Source organism: Rhinatrema bivittatum, chromosome 8 (assembly GCF_901001135.1).
Source record: "Rhinatrema bivittatum chromosome 8, aRhiBiv1.1, whole genome shotgun sequence".
In the NCBI taxonomy this organism is placed as follows: Eukaryota; Metazoa; Chordata; class Amphibia; order Gymnophiona; family Rhinatrematidae; genus Rhinatrema; species Rhinatrema bivittatum.
In genome coordinates, this window is record NC_042622.1 from 100052700 (window position 1) to 100069076 (window position 16377).

The 16377-nt window shown below is 45.0% G+C and overlaps 1 protein-coding gene across 2 annotated transcripts in view; it reads left to right on the plus strand.

Annotated features, from left to right (window-relative positions):
• Positions 1-16377, plus strand: part of GSN (gelsolin) — a 93546-nt gene that overhangs the window by 58898 nt on the left and 18271 nt on the right. The window contains exons 6-12 of one of the 2 annotated variants that reach the window (XM_029611119.1): positions 2979-3068; positions 4125-4257; positions 4693-4781; positions 6797-7012; positions 9672-9805; positions 15229-15319; positions 16126-16152. In XM_029611119.1, coding sequence (XP_029466979.1) covers positions 2979-3068; positions 4125-4257; positions 4693-4781; positions 6797-7012; positions 9672-9805; positions 15229-15319; positions 16126-16152 — 780 coding nt within the window. The remainder of the gene's footprint in view (positions 1-2978; positions 3069-4124; positions 4258-4692; positions 4782-6796; positions 7013-9671; positions 9806-15228; positions 15320-16125; positions 16153-16377) is intronic. The other variant, XM_029611118.1, reaches the window with a different exon arrangement.

The window sequence follows — 16377 nt, forward strand, 5'->3', positions numbered from 1 at the left end:
TCTGACAGTTTATGTAGTGCCCTTAGTCTTCAAGGCTCACACCTCTGTATCCACTAAGCTCCAGTGCCAACTCAAAATGCAAAAACGGAGCAGGGGCAATGGTTGTGGGGGGGGGGGGGGGGGGCAACCAAGCTCCGCCCCTGCTCTGCTCATAGCTCCACCCCTACTGCCAATTTCTTACTTTAGGTTTACAGTTAATGTTATTTTTTCTTATAAATTCTTCAGCTATAGAGTATAAAAAAAAAAAAGCTTTAAATAAATAAATAAATAAATGTATTCATTCCCAGACCAACCAATAAAATTGATGTTAGAAAACCAGACATAGTGGTAAGGGACAAAATGACAAAAACAGCATTTCTCATAAAAGTGTCAGCACTAAGTGACTGTTCTGTACTATGTATGGAGAGACATCATCATCAAGTACCAAGAGGTGTATTCAGAGACTAAGAAAATGTGGTCTAAAGATACAGAATCACTCACCTGATTAAAAAGAGCATTCAGGCTCACCTCAATATTTTGCCTATGTATATTACACTGTACAAGCTTCAGAAAGAAGCTGTTTGGCTTCTTTCTGAAGCCAAACAGCTTAAAAGCATTAGAAGTGAATCTGAGATCCTGAGCTCATACCCAATATACCCTAGTTTAAGAGTGAGGTTCATTCTTGTCATGGTGTGTGCAAGATAAACCCAGTGTAAATCCTGTACTTCCAGTTCTGTGAATATATACTCTGGGGACGATCCAATAAAGTGCACACAGCCTAGCGCCCAAGTTTACACGCAATTGGATGCATGTTCTCATATTCTCTAAATATTCTCATATTCTCTAAATATGAGAATATTTAGAGAATATGAGAATATGAGCTCTCATATTCTCATAATTTAGAGAATATGAGCTCTCATATTCTCTAAATTAGACTACTGTAACTCTACCTTACTTGGCCTCCCCTCCTCCTACACCAAACCACTCCAAATGGTTCAAAATGCAGCCACCCGACTACTAACTAACACCAGATATAGAGACCACATCTCCCCAGTCCTAAAAGACCTCCACTGGTTACCAATTCATTTCAGAATAATTTACAAATCCATCACCTTAATATACAAAATTATTCACCAACATACCACAATTGACCTACAAATTCCTATCCGTTTACACAAATCCACAAGACCGACCAGAGAAGCCTACAAAGGATGCCTCCTTGTTCCTCCTACCAAAACCACTAATCACAGCACCTTAAGAGACCGAGCCTTTTCCACAGCAGGCCCACAGTTATGGAACACCATCCCTCCAGATCTCAGAAACGAGCCATGCCTCCTAACCTTTAGGAAAAGACTTAAGACATGGCTGTTCAGGCAAGCTTTCCCGAACTCCACCTAACACGCCTCACCAATAACTACTCTACACAGCAGCTGTATATATTGGACTATGTATATATACTGTACTCTTGTATATAATTAACCTCATCTATCTCTCTTTATTTCCTCCACCCCAGTTCATCAGCCCTTGTTAATTGTAACTGCATCTCTTCATCACGTTTATTTATGTTCTTGGTTGTATTCATCACACCCCTGTTTTCATGTAAACCGACATGATGTGAGCGCTATCATGAATGCAGGTATAAAAAAACCTTAAATAAATAAAATAAATAAATGTTTCAGACGCACTAGACTAGAACCTAATGCAATAAGGAGATTAACATGTCCAAAATTATGTGCCCAAAAGGGCTCAAGAAAAATTTAAAAATACGGTCCTCTGTGGTTCCTCCTATTTAGTATCATTGTGACACTTAAATGTACTGCTTGCAGTGTTGAAAGTAAATGTATATTGGCTTAATTTAAAAAAAAATAAAAATTCTGGACACACAATTTAGATGCCCATAGCAAGAGGCGCTTAGCTATAGGTGTCTTCAGCAAACTCTACAAAATCGGCCAGAAGAAGTGGGATAAAAATGGACGCTCGTATTGAGCACCCGTTGAAATTGTAGGCGTCCGAAGCATTTGAGTGCTAGGGACGCACAATTCTCCCCTAGCGCATCCTTTTATGCAGCCCCTCATTTAAATACTGCATTGGGCGCCTAGGGGATGTGGCTGCATGCACGTTAGGAAAACAGGCACTCAGTACAAGCACCCATTTTTGACACGCATCTTATTGCATCGGCCCTTCTGTATCCACAGGAATCACCCCCACACACACATATACCCCTCTAACAATGGGGGCAGAGCAGGATATTTTCCCTTGTACCTCACCATACCAAACAATTCTGGTCTCATCTAAGCCACAGAAACACAAACTCCCTTTACCTGTGTAAATTGGTCACCTGAAACCTGTAGAACAACAGATGTGACTTCCTGGGGTGGGGGTGGGGGGGTGTTTTGGTCAGGGTAGCAAAATATTGTGCATAAATTACATTTTCAAATCTGTGCATGGAATTTTCCATGACAAAGGTACCTGCAGAAAGAGTAGGTGCAAAGGAACTGTTTTCAGTGCGAAAGTATGTGCATATTTTGGCTTTAAAACTTACTTATGCCGCCTAGAGCTGTGGATTTAGGCAACTTATTTATATGTCGCCCAAATCCACAGCTCTAGGCGGCAAATAGGTGGACTTTATCCCACTGCAGACATTTTGAAAATGTTCCCCTAAGAGCGTTAAGTCGGCCTTGCATGCCTTGAGGTTCTTGTTTGTTTTTCTCCGATCCATCTGTAGAATTACAAACAAGCTGCAAGACATATTTTTTTCCTCTGACAAACAATACAGTTGCTGTAGATGATTAGTTTTGAAAACATAGACAAGTTCTCTTGCAAATGGAACTTCCCAGTGATTGGAAAGCATTTTGAGCATTATGCAAAAGGCCCCATATGAAGTAAAATTCTGAGGGGTTCTTTTTTTATCCTTTTTTATTTGTTTGAAATGTACAAGGTCTTAAATAGAGATTGGAAGAGAAGACATTTCAAATTCGTTTCATTCTATTTTTCTGCAGGTCATGGGAGACAAGCCAGATCTGCCAGAGGGTCCCGCTGATGATATCAAAGCTGATGCGTCCAATAGGAAGTTGGCAAAACTTTATAGGGTAATGGCAAGTAAATGGTCTTATGGGGAGCTCTGGAATCTAAAAAAAAGGTTGCAATAATATTGACAGAGAATGATGGCGTAGACCTGTCTCTACAGTGTAACTAAAGAAGAAAACAGTTTGCAGATCATCTGTCTTTCTATTTAATTGAAGCAGGATAGATTTTATATAACAGCTCTGCCCACAAATCTCTCTTAACTAAGTTGTGGACTGAAATCCATCTTTACACTGTATTAGTTAGCTGCACTGCATTCAGCGGCAGACTTATATGACTAATTTAGGGAAGGTGAGATTGGGGAATGGGGGTACTAGCAGCACTTTAGCAATAGCAAAAGTGATGTTAAACTTCCCATCATGTGGAACCACTTTGTTACCCTCCAGTGGAAGCTTGCAAAATTTGCTGTTTAAGATTGCATAAGCAGGGGTGGATTTCCTATTAGGGCTTCTGCCTAGGGGTGCCTTGTGTCTGGAGGGTTGCCCGGAGAAAGAGGCACCCACTGATCATGGTGCACCCAGTGCCACAGTTTCCGGAGCAATATCCTAATTCTGCACCTCGGAGCACCCCAGAGGTAAATCTGGCCTTGAGCACAGCTGAGAATACATAGGAAGAGTCACTTTGTCAATCATTGTCATGCCTGTTACCAATGTGTAAAGGAAATTACCCCTTATACTATGTGCTGGTTTGCATTCTTTGTGTATTTCCGTGATTACTATTTAGTTCATATCTATGCTAATATTAGTAACTATTTAGATTATTATAAACGTTTTGGTTAGATAATGGCGTGGTGCTGGGGGTGCACTAAAGAGGGGGTTTTTCATGATCATCTTCCCAGGAGGAAGCAGTACAAAGGAGGAAGTTGACAAAAACTATTTTAGATAAAGAGTGATATCCTATAGGCAGTCATGCTGTATTGCTGGCAGCTGGGATATATCTTTAGCCATCTGGACAAGAATATCGGGGCAAACTGGATGGTCTCTTTCTGCCATCATCAAGTATGTTGCTGTGAAAAGAAGATCTGTGTAATAAATGTGACCCTTTGTTATTAACTCTTGAAGGTCTCTAATGGCAGTGGAGCCATGTCTGTCTCCCTGGTGGCAGATGAGAACCCCTTCACTCAGTCTGCCTTGAACTCGGGAGATTGCTTCATTCTGGACCATGGCTCAGATGGCAAGATCTTCGTTTGGAAAGGTGAAGGCCTGTTGATGGAAATGATGGCTGGCGTATTCCAGATGTAGCAAGCAAATTGGCCTTAGCTGTGGGTTGCCAATGCGGTTCAAGCTGATAATTTGTCTGTTTAGAGGCCCCTTTTAAATGTTTAAAGTTCTTTCCAGTTTCTAATTAATTCACAAGGGCCCTAATAGCAATGCATATGCAAAATATCTGGTGCGCCATCAATGAACTCGCCATGGGCAGTAGCGAGGAAACCACTGTACAAATCGCCAATATATTTTCCTTGTTAGAAATGTTGAGTTTGATATTCCGTAAAAAATCCACATGTGGGGGGAAATGATTGGACGCTATGGCTTGTAGGTTGGGAAGCTTCTCTGCCTTAAGAACTGGGCAGTAATGGGCAGGATGAATCCTTCCAGGATGACATTCAGTTCCTTGTGTTTTTCATTAAAGGCAAAGGCGCCAATACTGAAGAAAAGAAAGTGGCTCTGAAGACTGCCACAGAATTTATCTCAAAGATGGGATATCCTAAGCAAACCCAGGTAAAAGGTGGCCAGGGAAATCCACCTATAAAGTCTTATGGGTAGATTTTCAAAATGTTGCGCACATGAAAAACGGGGGTTATGTGTGAGGCTGGGCCTTGCGCGCACAGCGAGCATCTTCAAAGGGGCTCAGCCACGTGTGTAACCCTCGTTACGTGCTGAAGTGCCGGGCCCAGTTAAAGGGGTGGTCCGGGGGCGGGGAGGGGCGGGGCTGGAGGCACTGGTACAGCTGGAGCAGCAACTTGAAAAACAAAAAAATAAAAGGTAAGGTAGGGTAGAATTAGGGGGCGGGGAGGAGAGGGGAAGGCGAAGGGAGGTTAGGGAAGGGGGTAGGGAACTGGGGAAGCCTGGGATGCATCGCTACACAAAAATTGCATTATTCCACCCCCCTTGCACGCACGGCACGCACATGAGCGCGTGGATTATGAAATCCAGCGCGCATTTGCATGCAGCCTGCTGATTTTATAACATGCACACGCCGGCGCGCGCATGTTATAAAATCAGCATGTCTTTGGGTGCGCACCGGGAAGCGCGCACGCGCCAATGTATTAAAATCTACCCCTTAGTGTATTAGCTGCTAGCTACCATATGTGATTTGGAAACATTGGGGTAGATTTTCAAAAAACGCGAATAGGCGTACTTTTGCTGGCGCATCAGGCGCAAGCAAAAGTACGCTGGATTTTAGTAGATACGCGCGGAGCCGCGCGTATCCACTAAAATCCTGGATCGGCGCGTGCAAGGCTATGAATTCTGTATAGCCGGCGCGCGCCGAGCCGCGCAGCCTATCCCCGTTCCCTCCAACGCCCTCCCCTCACCTTCCCCTCCCTTCCTCTACCTAACCCACCCGCCCAGCCCTGTCTACACCCCCCCTTACCTTTCTCCGGGGATTTACGCCTCCCGGAGGGAGAAGTAAATCCCCGCGCGCCAGCGGGCCTGTTGCGCGCCGGGACGCAACCTGGGGGCGGGTACGGAGGGTGCGGCCACGCCCCCGGACCGCCCCAGGCCGTAGCCACGCCCCATACCCGCCCCCAAAACGCCAACACGCCCCCTAAACACCGCGACGACCGGGCCCGCCCCCCCGACACACCCCCCTTGGAGAACCCCGGGACTTACGCGAGTCCCGGGGCTCTGTGCGCGCCGGTAGGCCTATGTAAAATAGGCTCACCGGCGCGCAGGGCCCTGCTCGACTAAATCCGCCCGGTTTTGGGCGGATTTAGGCGAGCAGGGCTCTGAAAATCCGCCCCATTGTGTGTGCATTTTAAATTAATCTATCATAAAATAAAATTTTAGTCAGTTCTGTTAGCAGAACAGAAACAAACTGTGCCAGGTATGAAAAATAAAATGTGAGATATTTACATGAATTAGATTTGTTGTGTTTATAGTTAAAGCAGTCCAGAAGAGATCAAATGCTTTCTTGACAGAGAAATAGGATGTAGTTTTTTAGTATTTGACTGGAAATGTGCAGATTGTTTTGCAGTTAGAAGAAGGTATAGATAGTTAAACCTCCTTGCTTCCCATGGACTGTTATCTTACTGTTGGGTTTTAGTAAATACCTACAATACCTGAACTTAATCTGCTTTGATGTGATGAAAAGTGGAATATAAATCAAATAAATACACAGTAGAATATGCAAACTTTGACTCTGTTGGGAATGGGGAGGTCCATATTCAGTCAACGAATATCCAACTGACTTTGAAAATTGGAATTAGTCGGCTAATGTAATTCCTTCTCAGAATGCTCCTAAGTTAAGAGCTAAATCTTAGCCAGATAATAAGATAGTTGGCTAAAATATAGCTGGATAAATGCCAAAATATTCATTCAGCTGAATAACTCCTGAGTTATCCATCTAAATGTTTCTGAATATGGACCTCGGGATGCTTAGGCCAAATTGCATTGTAGTTGTAAGACTACTTGTGAGTGTGCTGGTTAGGAATGTTGTGTCACAGAGAGAATGGTTCTAGCCTTCTCCTGGACCTGCAGTACCAGAGAGGATCCATTTCTGTGCATTCTTACAGATCCAAGTTCTTCCTGAGAGTGGGGAGACCCCATTATTCAAGCAATTCTTCAAGAACTGGCGTGACAAGGATCAGACAGAAGGGCTGGGCGTTGCCTATGTTTCGAACCACATTGCCAAGATTGAGAATGTGCCTTTTGATGTGTCCAGTCTTCACACATCTCCAGCCATGGCTGCTCAACACGGGATGGTAGACGATGGTTCGGGCAAGAAAGAGGTAGAATTCTGAAGCAGTTCAGCTTTTAGATAAGATGATTGAGGGACCCCTAATGGGTATCCAAATCTGAGCAATCCCTGTCCAGCCTTGATGAGCTGGCTGTAAGACTGAGAATCAAGAGTCAAGTCTGATTGAATTAGACTTTAGGGAGCAGAGCATTTTGGTGCCCCTCCCCCCCCCCCGAATTAAAATTAGGTGGTATAATACTAGGCTTGCACAGAGGATACCAACTACAGTGAAAGCTGTTAGGTGATGCTTCCATTTGGTGCAGTGTGTTGTGTTGGTGTTCCTTAGTGATGAAAGCATGGTATTTTTTAGGGATGTGCAATCGTTTTGCCCGAATTAGGCAATGTCAACGAAATTGCCTAATGCAAAATGGTTCGGGAGAACTGAAAAATGATTGAATATTTTCCAAAATTTCGGAAAAAAATTCATTTTTGAGTTAGTGCACGCTAACTCCAGTTAGTGCATGCTAACTCTGCCAGGTTAGCGCGCACTAACCTGAAAATTGGGGCCCCCGAAAAAAAAACCCCAAACCGTGGGAAAAATGAAATTCCCGCGGGGGGGCCCGAAACGAAGCCCGACATGAAATTTTTACCCGAAGCACATCTCTAGTATTTTTTACTTTTATGTTGTGCATGCAGCAGACTCTAAATAATGAAAATGTAATGAGGAAGAAGTGCCCTACTGGTGAACACTATTAGAGGGTCCCTGTAATTCCTCAGAGAATGGCATCATGGTGTCAGCCTGTAAATATTCTTCAGATTAGCCTGAGATAAGGAAAACTGCCAGAGGACACAGCCAGTTCCTGATGGAGAAACCCAAAATTTGGTTCTGCAGTTTCCCGCAGCTCTAAGTGGGCCCTTCTGGGTTATTTTGTTGAAAATATGGAAAGTTTTAGTTCTGGTAACACTGGTCTTGGAGAAAAGTGGATTCTTTGCAGGTTGTAATATACCATATTGGACCAACACAGGCGTTATCCCGATCTGTGTACAAGTTTGCCTGACCAGCGCTCTCTATATAAGTAGCTCTACCTTGGACAGCTCTTCTTAGGCACATGTGATGACGGGATATTTATAGTCTGAAAAGCCCAAGGACTGCAGCATCTTTGGCACATTCTTGTGTTGGGTCCAGTAAAAGGTATCGCAGCCTGCACAGATTCCAGCTTTATTTAAACATAAATACCTGGGTGGGTGGGGGTGGCAGGGGAGGTAAAATACTGCCCCAGAAAAATCCTTGCATTTCTGCACGGCTGTGAAATGACACGTCTGAGGAAACCGAAGTTCATTTTGCAAGGGAGGTGCTCTGAATCTTGTCTGTTGGAGAAGCGGTGGTGGTGGAAGAAGCTGTATAATAGCTCCAGGGTGCTCCGCTTCTTCCAGCCAGTTGGTTACATCAGTCCTGGAAGGGAGGCCTATAACGTAGAGAGAGAGAGAGCCGACTCTCGTGGGGTAGCTGTACTTACACTGGCTCTTTCACCAAGTTTTTCTCCCTGTTGAACTGTCAAGGCCTGTCTCCCATTGAAAAATCCCTTTGGGTGCTTGTGGGCTTGTGATTTCAGGTGGAGAATGGATTGAAGTTGCTAGAACATGATGATTATTTAAATCCTTCTACAGCTGAAGAATTAATTAAGCAAACAATAAAAAGGGTCTTCTTTTCTTTTATATTTAACTCCTTGTCTTGTAGGCTCCTTAGGGGTTTTTAAAATTAACTCGCTGCCTTGGGTCTGAGCTTTTTTTTAATAGTTGCTCTCTGCTTTGCTTTCAGACATTAAGGCATAGAAGGATGAAACCATTTATTACCCTTTTTTTTTTTTTTTTTTAATTAAAAATAAAGGTTAACAAACGAAAAATGATATAATGTGAGTCTTCCTAAGCATGTCACAGCATGTCAGAAAATACAAATGAATCACTACCAGAAATAAATCTACTGCCTGTCTTATCACACTAACCCAGGGGTAGACGGCTCCAGTCCTGGAGTGCCACAAACAGGTCAGGTTTTCAGCACATCCACAGTGAATATGCATGAGATATATTTGCTTACCGTGGAGGCAGTGCATGCAAATATACCTCATGCATTTTCATTGCTGATATCCTGAAGACCAGACCTGTTTGCCTACCCCTGCTCTAACACATCAACCTTCCCCTTTCCCTTTGCACTACCATTGCAGTGTATTCTGTGATTCTGTTGTATTTTCTGGCAGTGGCATCTCTTGCACTCACCTGCTCATTTTCTTTGGATGTCAGTGTTACCTCCTGAAAGCTAGTTAGAAAATATATTAATTTATCCAAATAAAAATGCATCTCCTTATATTATAGTTTTTTGTTAACCTTTATTTGTCTGCTTTCAAATGGACTAATACAGCTATCTATGACACTCCTTTTTACACTTTAGTAATAGACGGGAGAGCGCAGCTCATTTAATTTCACCCAGCAGATGGTGTGAGAGAGCTATGACTGACAGCAGACTACAAGCCAGAAGCTTCTATTTAGATAGAACATAAGATATGCTATGCTGAGTCAGACCAAAGGTCCATCGAGCCCAGGATCCTGTCTCTGATAGTGGCCAATCTGGGTCCTGAGTACCCTGTAGATCCCAAACACATCACTGTCTCGCTCCATGGCTCCCTTCCCATACATTTGTTTCTCTGTTCTTTTAGATCTGGCGCATTGAAGGATCTGCCAAGGTTCCTGTGGATATCGCCCACTACGGTCAGTTCTATGGAGGGGACAGCTACATTATTCTTTATAACTTCAAGCATGGAGGAAAACAAGGACAAATTATCTACACTTGGTGAGTAGACTTATCAACGGGACAATTGCCAAAAATAAGAACATAAGAACATAAGAAATTGCCATGCTGGGTCAGACCAAGGGTCCATCAAGCCCAGCATCCTGTATCCAACAGAGGCCAAACCAGGCCACAAGAACCTGGCAATTACCCAAACACTAAGAAGAACCCATGCTACTGATGCAATTAATAGCAGTGGCTATTCCCTAAGTAAACTTGATTAATAGCCGTTAATGGACTTCTCCTCCAAGAACTTATCCAAACCTTTTTTGAACCCAGCTACACTAACTGCACTAACCACATCCTCTGGCAACAAATTCCAGAGCTTTATTGTGCGTTGAGTGAAAAAGAATTTTCTCCGATTAGTCTTAAATGTGCTACTTGCAACGATGCAAATGTTCCATCTGTACATTGACCGAATGGTGAAGAAACTAGATAAAAATGATCTGGCGGTGCAGAAGAAAGGGCCTTTTCGGGTTCAGGACCTGCCATTCCCTAGAGTTTGTCTTTATTTTTCACCTCTGATGACTCACCACCCATTGCACAGAATTAAATATGAGCATTTACACAGTCACATAATAAGTGTTGACAGAAAAAGACCAATGGGTCCATCTGGTCTGGCCCTAATGAAGGAAGTTAAGAGCAGATTACTGAATAGAGATAAGCTGTGGTGGCTGCCATAGGCACCAGCTCTGTGGGTGTTTGAGGACGCTTGATATTGTCTCCTGCACTCCTGTATATTGGTAGCTGTGAGCTCCATGCTGTAGGGCTCTTGGAGAGGGCAGTAAGGAGCGGCTTCTGTCTTCTGACCAGGGGGCTGCAGGGGGGACCAGACAGTAGCACTCTTCTTGAGGTATAGTGGTGATGAGGCGGGCTGCTGATAGAGGAACTAGGAAAGGAAAAGAGGGCGCTATAAGGAGGTGAAAGAAGGGCTGAGAAAACTGCTAGAAGATGGTTTAAAAGGGGATGCTGGCTGGGAGAGAGAATGCTGCTAGGAGGGTCTGGGAGAGGACTTGACAGAAGGAATCCTGGCTGGGTGAGGGAAAGACGGAAAGCAGCTGTGGGAGAGGAAGAGGAGCCTTGTGAACAGAGAGGAGGAGGCTGATGGGGAAGTAAATCAAGACAAAGTCTGTGAGAAAATAGGGGATCATGGTCAAGGGAAGAGGCAAGAAAAGGTGAGGAGAGAGATGGAAGTGGTAGGAGGGGGAGACTAGGAGGAGATGAGAGAGGATAATTAGCTGTGGAAAGATAGCTGGACTGAAAGAGATGTACACATGGAAGAAAAATAGCAAAGAAATGAAAGGAAGATCAGAAACTAAGCTTTGAAAGGAATCAGGAAGCAGAAAGGAAACTAAGAAAAAGCCAAGTGCAAGCAGAAACAGAGGATAGATACAAAGGTCAGAAAATTGTTTATTCAAACTTCGATTTATGTGCCAGCTGGGCAGGGTCAAGGGAGTGGGGCGGCAGGTGATATCTGCCCTTTTCTTCCAGCCCTGTAGTCTCCAGAGTAATTAAGTAATTTTACTGAGAGGACAGGAAAGGGGGAAGGCGGTCATGGTGGCAGGTGATATTGTAGTCTCAAAAGCCCTCAAAAATTGCAGCTCCAGTATTGTGAGGGGCTGTGATCAGGGCTTGAGCTGAAGGGGAATTTAGTTAACATTGTCCGTCCGTCCCCCCCCCCCCTGTTTGCAAAAATAAGTACAGCTTTCCCTTGATATATCCCACAAGACAGCAGTTATCTCTGGGGTTTGCCGCACGCTGGGGAGGCACTGACTGCTGAGCTGCTAGGGCTCAGGGCATGCAGGTGGTGGAGGGTCTCCTGCGGACTCTGCAGGCTTGGGACTGGCTGGGGCCTGGAACCTGCCAGTGCCGGGGGAAGGGCTGCAGTGGGTGGGGAGGCCGGAGCAGTTCCAGAAGAAAAAGTGTCCGGGTTCGGGGAGTGCGGAGCAGGGAAGTGATCCAAGCCTGTGGAGGAGGTGGAATCACAAACTGAAAGGTGAGCCGAGCCTGCCAGCGAAGGGAAACCTAATATGATGATGGGGGGGGGGGGGGGGGTGGAAATCAGTGAAGGGATGGCTGAACCAAGCCTGCAGAGGAGGGCAACTGGCTAAGGAGGAGTGAGGAGGAACCTGCTGGGGTGAAGAGGGATGGGAAGAGGAACTAGGAGGGGAACAGAGACTAGGTCAGTAGGAAATGAGAAGTAGAGAAGGCTAAGGGGATGTAGGGAATGGAGCAGGAAGAGAAGGTATTAATCCCCTCTCCCCTCAAATAGAAAATTCAAAGTATGCCCATGCAGGAGGGGGAGAATTAAGAGTGCAGATGGAGTAAGGGGGGAGAACAACAAAAGACTGGGAGAAGAGGAAGAAGAGATCAGAAGAATGAGAGAGAGTGGGGGTGAAAAGTGAGGGTGGGAGAAGAGACTCTGGTGTGGATGAGCTATTGGAGGGGAATGGAGCAGGGAGAAGAATGGCTGGTGGGATTTTGTTTTGGCCCGGCCAGTACCCATATGAGTCTGCCCCATGCCTACATTACCTGCTCCTCTCTAGATATTTTCATACAGGCTGGTCAGTCACATTCACAACCCACTGTGCTCTGTTTTGTTTTGTTTTTTTCTTTTTTACTGGGGGCGCTGCAATTTGTGTTGAGTGCAGCACCTGCAGTCTTTTTCAGAAGTTGGCTCCTATGGTGGCTGCAGCCCTCGCTGTCTACCTCTGAGTCCTGGATCTTGAGATGATTTCCTGTAGATCTTTCATGTCCCTCCTCTGCAGAGAGGAGCCTTTAGGCCCGAATGGCCAGCGTGACTCTAGTGATGATGGACCTTTTTGGGTTTTTTTTTTTGCGATTTCTATCATTTTTTTGCCCTTATTTTCTTCCCACCGCAGGTGGTATGTGGGTGGTACATAGGCCCAAGGGTTGGAGGGGCACCTTCTCTGAGGCACCCCAGTTCCACTCGTTGTTAGTAGGAGCTGCTACTGAAGCAGTCATGGCTTTTCCAATTCCTAGCTGAGCATGAGCGCACCCCCTGTGCAGTGTGCCTAGATCTGGCTGGTCCCATCCGATACGGGATCCAATCCCAGATTCCCCACCTAGCAGCCTGAGCCCCATGGAATCTTCCAGCAATTTATTTATTTATTTAACACTTTTTTTATACCGGCATTCGTAGGACACATCATGTCGGTTTACAAGTAACTGAGAAAGGAAATTACAATGAACGGGGGAGGGGGGTTAACTGGATGATATACAAAGGTACAGTAATGGATACACATTGGGGGGGGGGGGGGGAATGGGGAATTTCCTGCCATAAAATTCTGCCGCTAGGGATCAGACTGCCCGAGCAGTGTGGGATTTAGAATGGCTGTTGGTGAACTGAGCCCATACTATTTCCATTCCTCGGTCTGGCTGATGCAGAAGTGCGGGAGGGTCAGTTAGATGCAAGGAAGGTGCCTGCCTGAAGGCGGCACTGGGAGGCGGCAGCAGCTGACTGCATCTCAGCACAAGGACAGAGAAACTGACACTGCATAACACGGCCCTGAATGTAACATGCCCCATTATTATAAGGAACTAGCAACAACAAGCGGTTACTGTGGGAGCACCAGGGAGCCAGTTGGCCCAGAGCCATAAAACCAGTGCACCGTAGCCCCTAGTTTCTGGTTCATCTAAAGAAGTTCTGTGTGGATAAGCCCAGTCACCCATGGAGGGAGACTTAGTTACAATAAACAAGTATAGTGACGGTAAATTAGTCATTCAGCAAAGGCAATTTCTATTAACTTCTTGCCAGGCATTATGGCTTTTGCCCAGTGTCCACAAGCTTGGCATCCACTATTGGATATACTTGTGTGGCTAGCAAGGTGCCTAAGGATAAGCAGGCTTTAAAAAGACTGTCCGAAAAGTAGCAGATCCCCTTTTGCTCACTACATTTGTCTTTATGCCTCATCTTTTTGCTGCTGTATTTCAGATATTGAATTACTTTATCCTGTGCTTGCTATGCCTTTACCTAATTCAGCCCCATTTAGAGGTTAACCCTGTTGTATTATTATTGTACGGCTGTATCGTACCATAGATTCTGGGGGGGTCGAAACCTGAAAAGCGTGTAAGAAATGGATGATAATGGTGATGGCTTGCGGGTTCTAAGAGGGGATTACGTGCTACTTAAGTTTTAAAATAGGAACCCTGAGCAGGGGTGCGGGAAGATCCCTCCATGCAAACTGCTCTTTCTCCTTTATTGTGACCCCTCGGTCCCGTCTCCTCCGCACGCCTTCCTTCTGTAAATTCATTTGGTGTTGCCATCTGTGTCTCTGTTCATCTCCCTATATGTGGGTCTGCATGATTTGTGATTCCCATGGGATCAGGATTATGGGCATTTTCCTATGATATGTCCTGTGATTTATTTTTTTTTTATAAATGTTCTTGTTTTATTTTATTGAGGGACGGGGAGATGAGAAGAAGTGACTTATGTTCTGTGATCTTGTGCCCTTCTTTTTGTCATGAGCCATCAAAGCGCTGGTAGCCCAAACGGCTCTTTCATTCAGACACTTTTACCAATAATGCAAACCCTTTCCTAGTTTAAAAAAACATACCATAGTTTGCAAATCCATATTTTTTCAAATGATATTTTTTTCAAGATTTAAATAAAAGCATTTGTAAATAAAAAAAACCCACCCCGAATCACTCAAAAGGCAAATTGTAAAAGTCCTGGGCGTGCCAAAGCTAGGAGATACGTGGGCAAGTTGGGTCGGCGTGTGCCGAGGGGATTTTATAAGCCACCTGTCTACAGACGTATCTCCTGCTACACGCACAAGTCAGAATTTTTGAAAAAGGGTCTGGGCGTGGGCATGTTGGGTGAAGACCGAGAGACGTGCACGTAAAACCATATGTGCACAGGCGCGGGCTGGGCTCCCCTGCTGTGCAACTTTACTACTGCTATGGATGGCGTGTAAGTAATAAAACTGAAACATCTAGGCTAGCCAGCAGGGTTTTAAGGCTTGGGGCTAACAGGGGGAAGGGGAGACTATTAAACTAGGGGGGGTTGGGAAGTCCTATCTCTTGCCTGGATGAACTGGGAACGAACTGGTGAAACTGGCAGTGGCGTGGACATGCGCCCCTTTTAAAATCCTCCCACGGTGGAAGCGGGATTTTGTGCGCACATGCCCGCATCCACTTAAAACTGCACGCATATGTACGGGTGCTCAGCCTATTTTACATCACGCATGCATACACACGCGTATGTTACGAACTGGCAAACGTGTGCACATGTGTGCCCCTTTTCAAAGTTAACCGTCTCCGTGAGAGCCCACAGCCTCGACTTTTCGGGCTCCATATACTGTGTCCCTTGCTTTTTCGTTGAGTTTTCCACAACCTCGTGGAGGCGGGACTGAATAAAGTCATAGGATCTCGCTGAGAATGTTGTTGTCTCTTTGCCCCTTCAGGCAGGGTGCTGATTCCACCCCAGATGAGATCACTACGTCTGCTTTCCTGAGTGCTCAGCTGGACGAGACACTGGGTGGGGGACCAGTGCAGGTAAGACATATCAACTAATGTAACCTGAGCCACTGCATGCAAGGCAGCATGACACAGACTTTCCTACTCAGGCGGTTGCGTGATAAGTTGACATTTCTATACCTGCCCAGTCCGGAGAGTTAGTGCCATCCGTTTTTTGGTTTGTTTTTTTAAGTGTTAACTTGGAGATTATTTAATTGTTAACTGAGTAAAAGTCCATAAAGCAGGTGTGTGTCTGTGACTGTGCATGTGTTACAGCTCTATGGATGGTGCAGACCCGATGGACAGTTAAAACTCTAGTTTTGCTACTGGAAAGTGTGTAAGAGGTGTAAATGTCTACAAGTACTTTGTACCCACCACAAGTTGCAAAGTGAAAGAACCACATGCACTTCTGCTTTGAAAATTGGGACAAAATACCCCATGGACTGTGTTCCATAATGCATAGTTTGAAAATTTCCCCTCCCCCCCTTAAAACCATTGTCAGCTTATGGCCAGGAGGTTATGTGAGTCTGTAATTTGCTGTAAAGAGTATATTTAAACTATGAACTATTATCTTTGTTATCTGAAAAATGCCAGAATCCCCCTTATTGAAAGCAGTTCGGTCTAGCTGACTCGGAAGGATCTCTTGGCCTGAGGCATGGCTGTGGGGGGCCATCAGTGAGTGTAAAATGAATGTTAGCGATTAATATCCAGGTGGAAGCCTTATTGCTATCCCCAAAACCCACATTTGGTCCCACTGCATCCATGGCCACACCTGGAACAGTTTGATCAGCTCAAAGTGTTGCTTAATTGAAAAAAAAAAAATATTTGTCTTTTGTGTCCTGTAGAGCTTGGGCAGTCTATCAAGGTCGCAGGTATTGTTGCATGTCTAGACTTGCATGCCTTTGACCCCTGAAACATGGTTTTGCATGTACTGCCAGTTCTGAGGAGGAGGAATTTTGGTTTGAAATTTTTAATACAATCACTATACCCCACACATCCACCTCATCTCCTTCAAGCAAAACAAGCTGTCAGGCTTTGGTAATGTGAGTTACTAGCTCAACAAGGGGAACTGTGGCTTTCTCTCCAGGGTGGAGGCC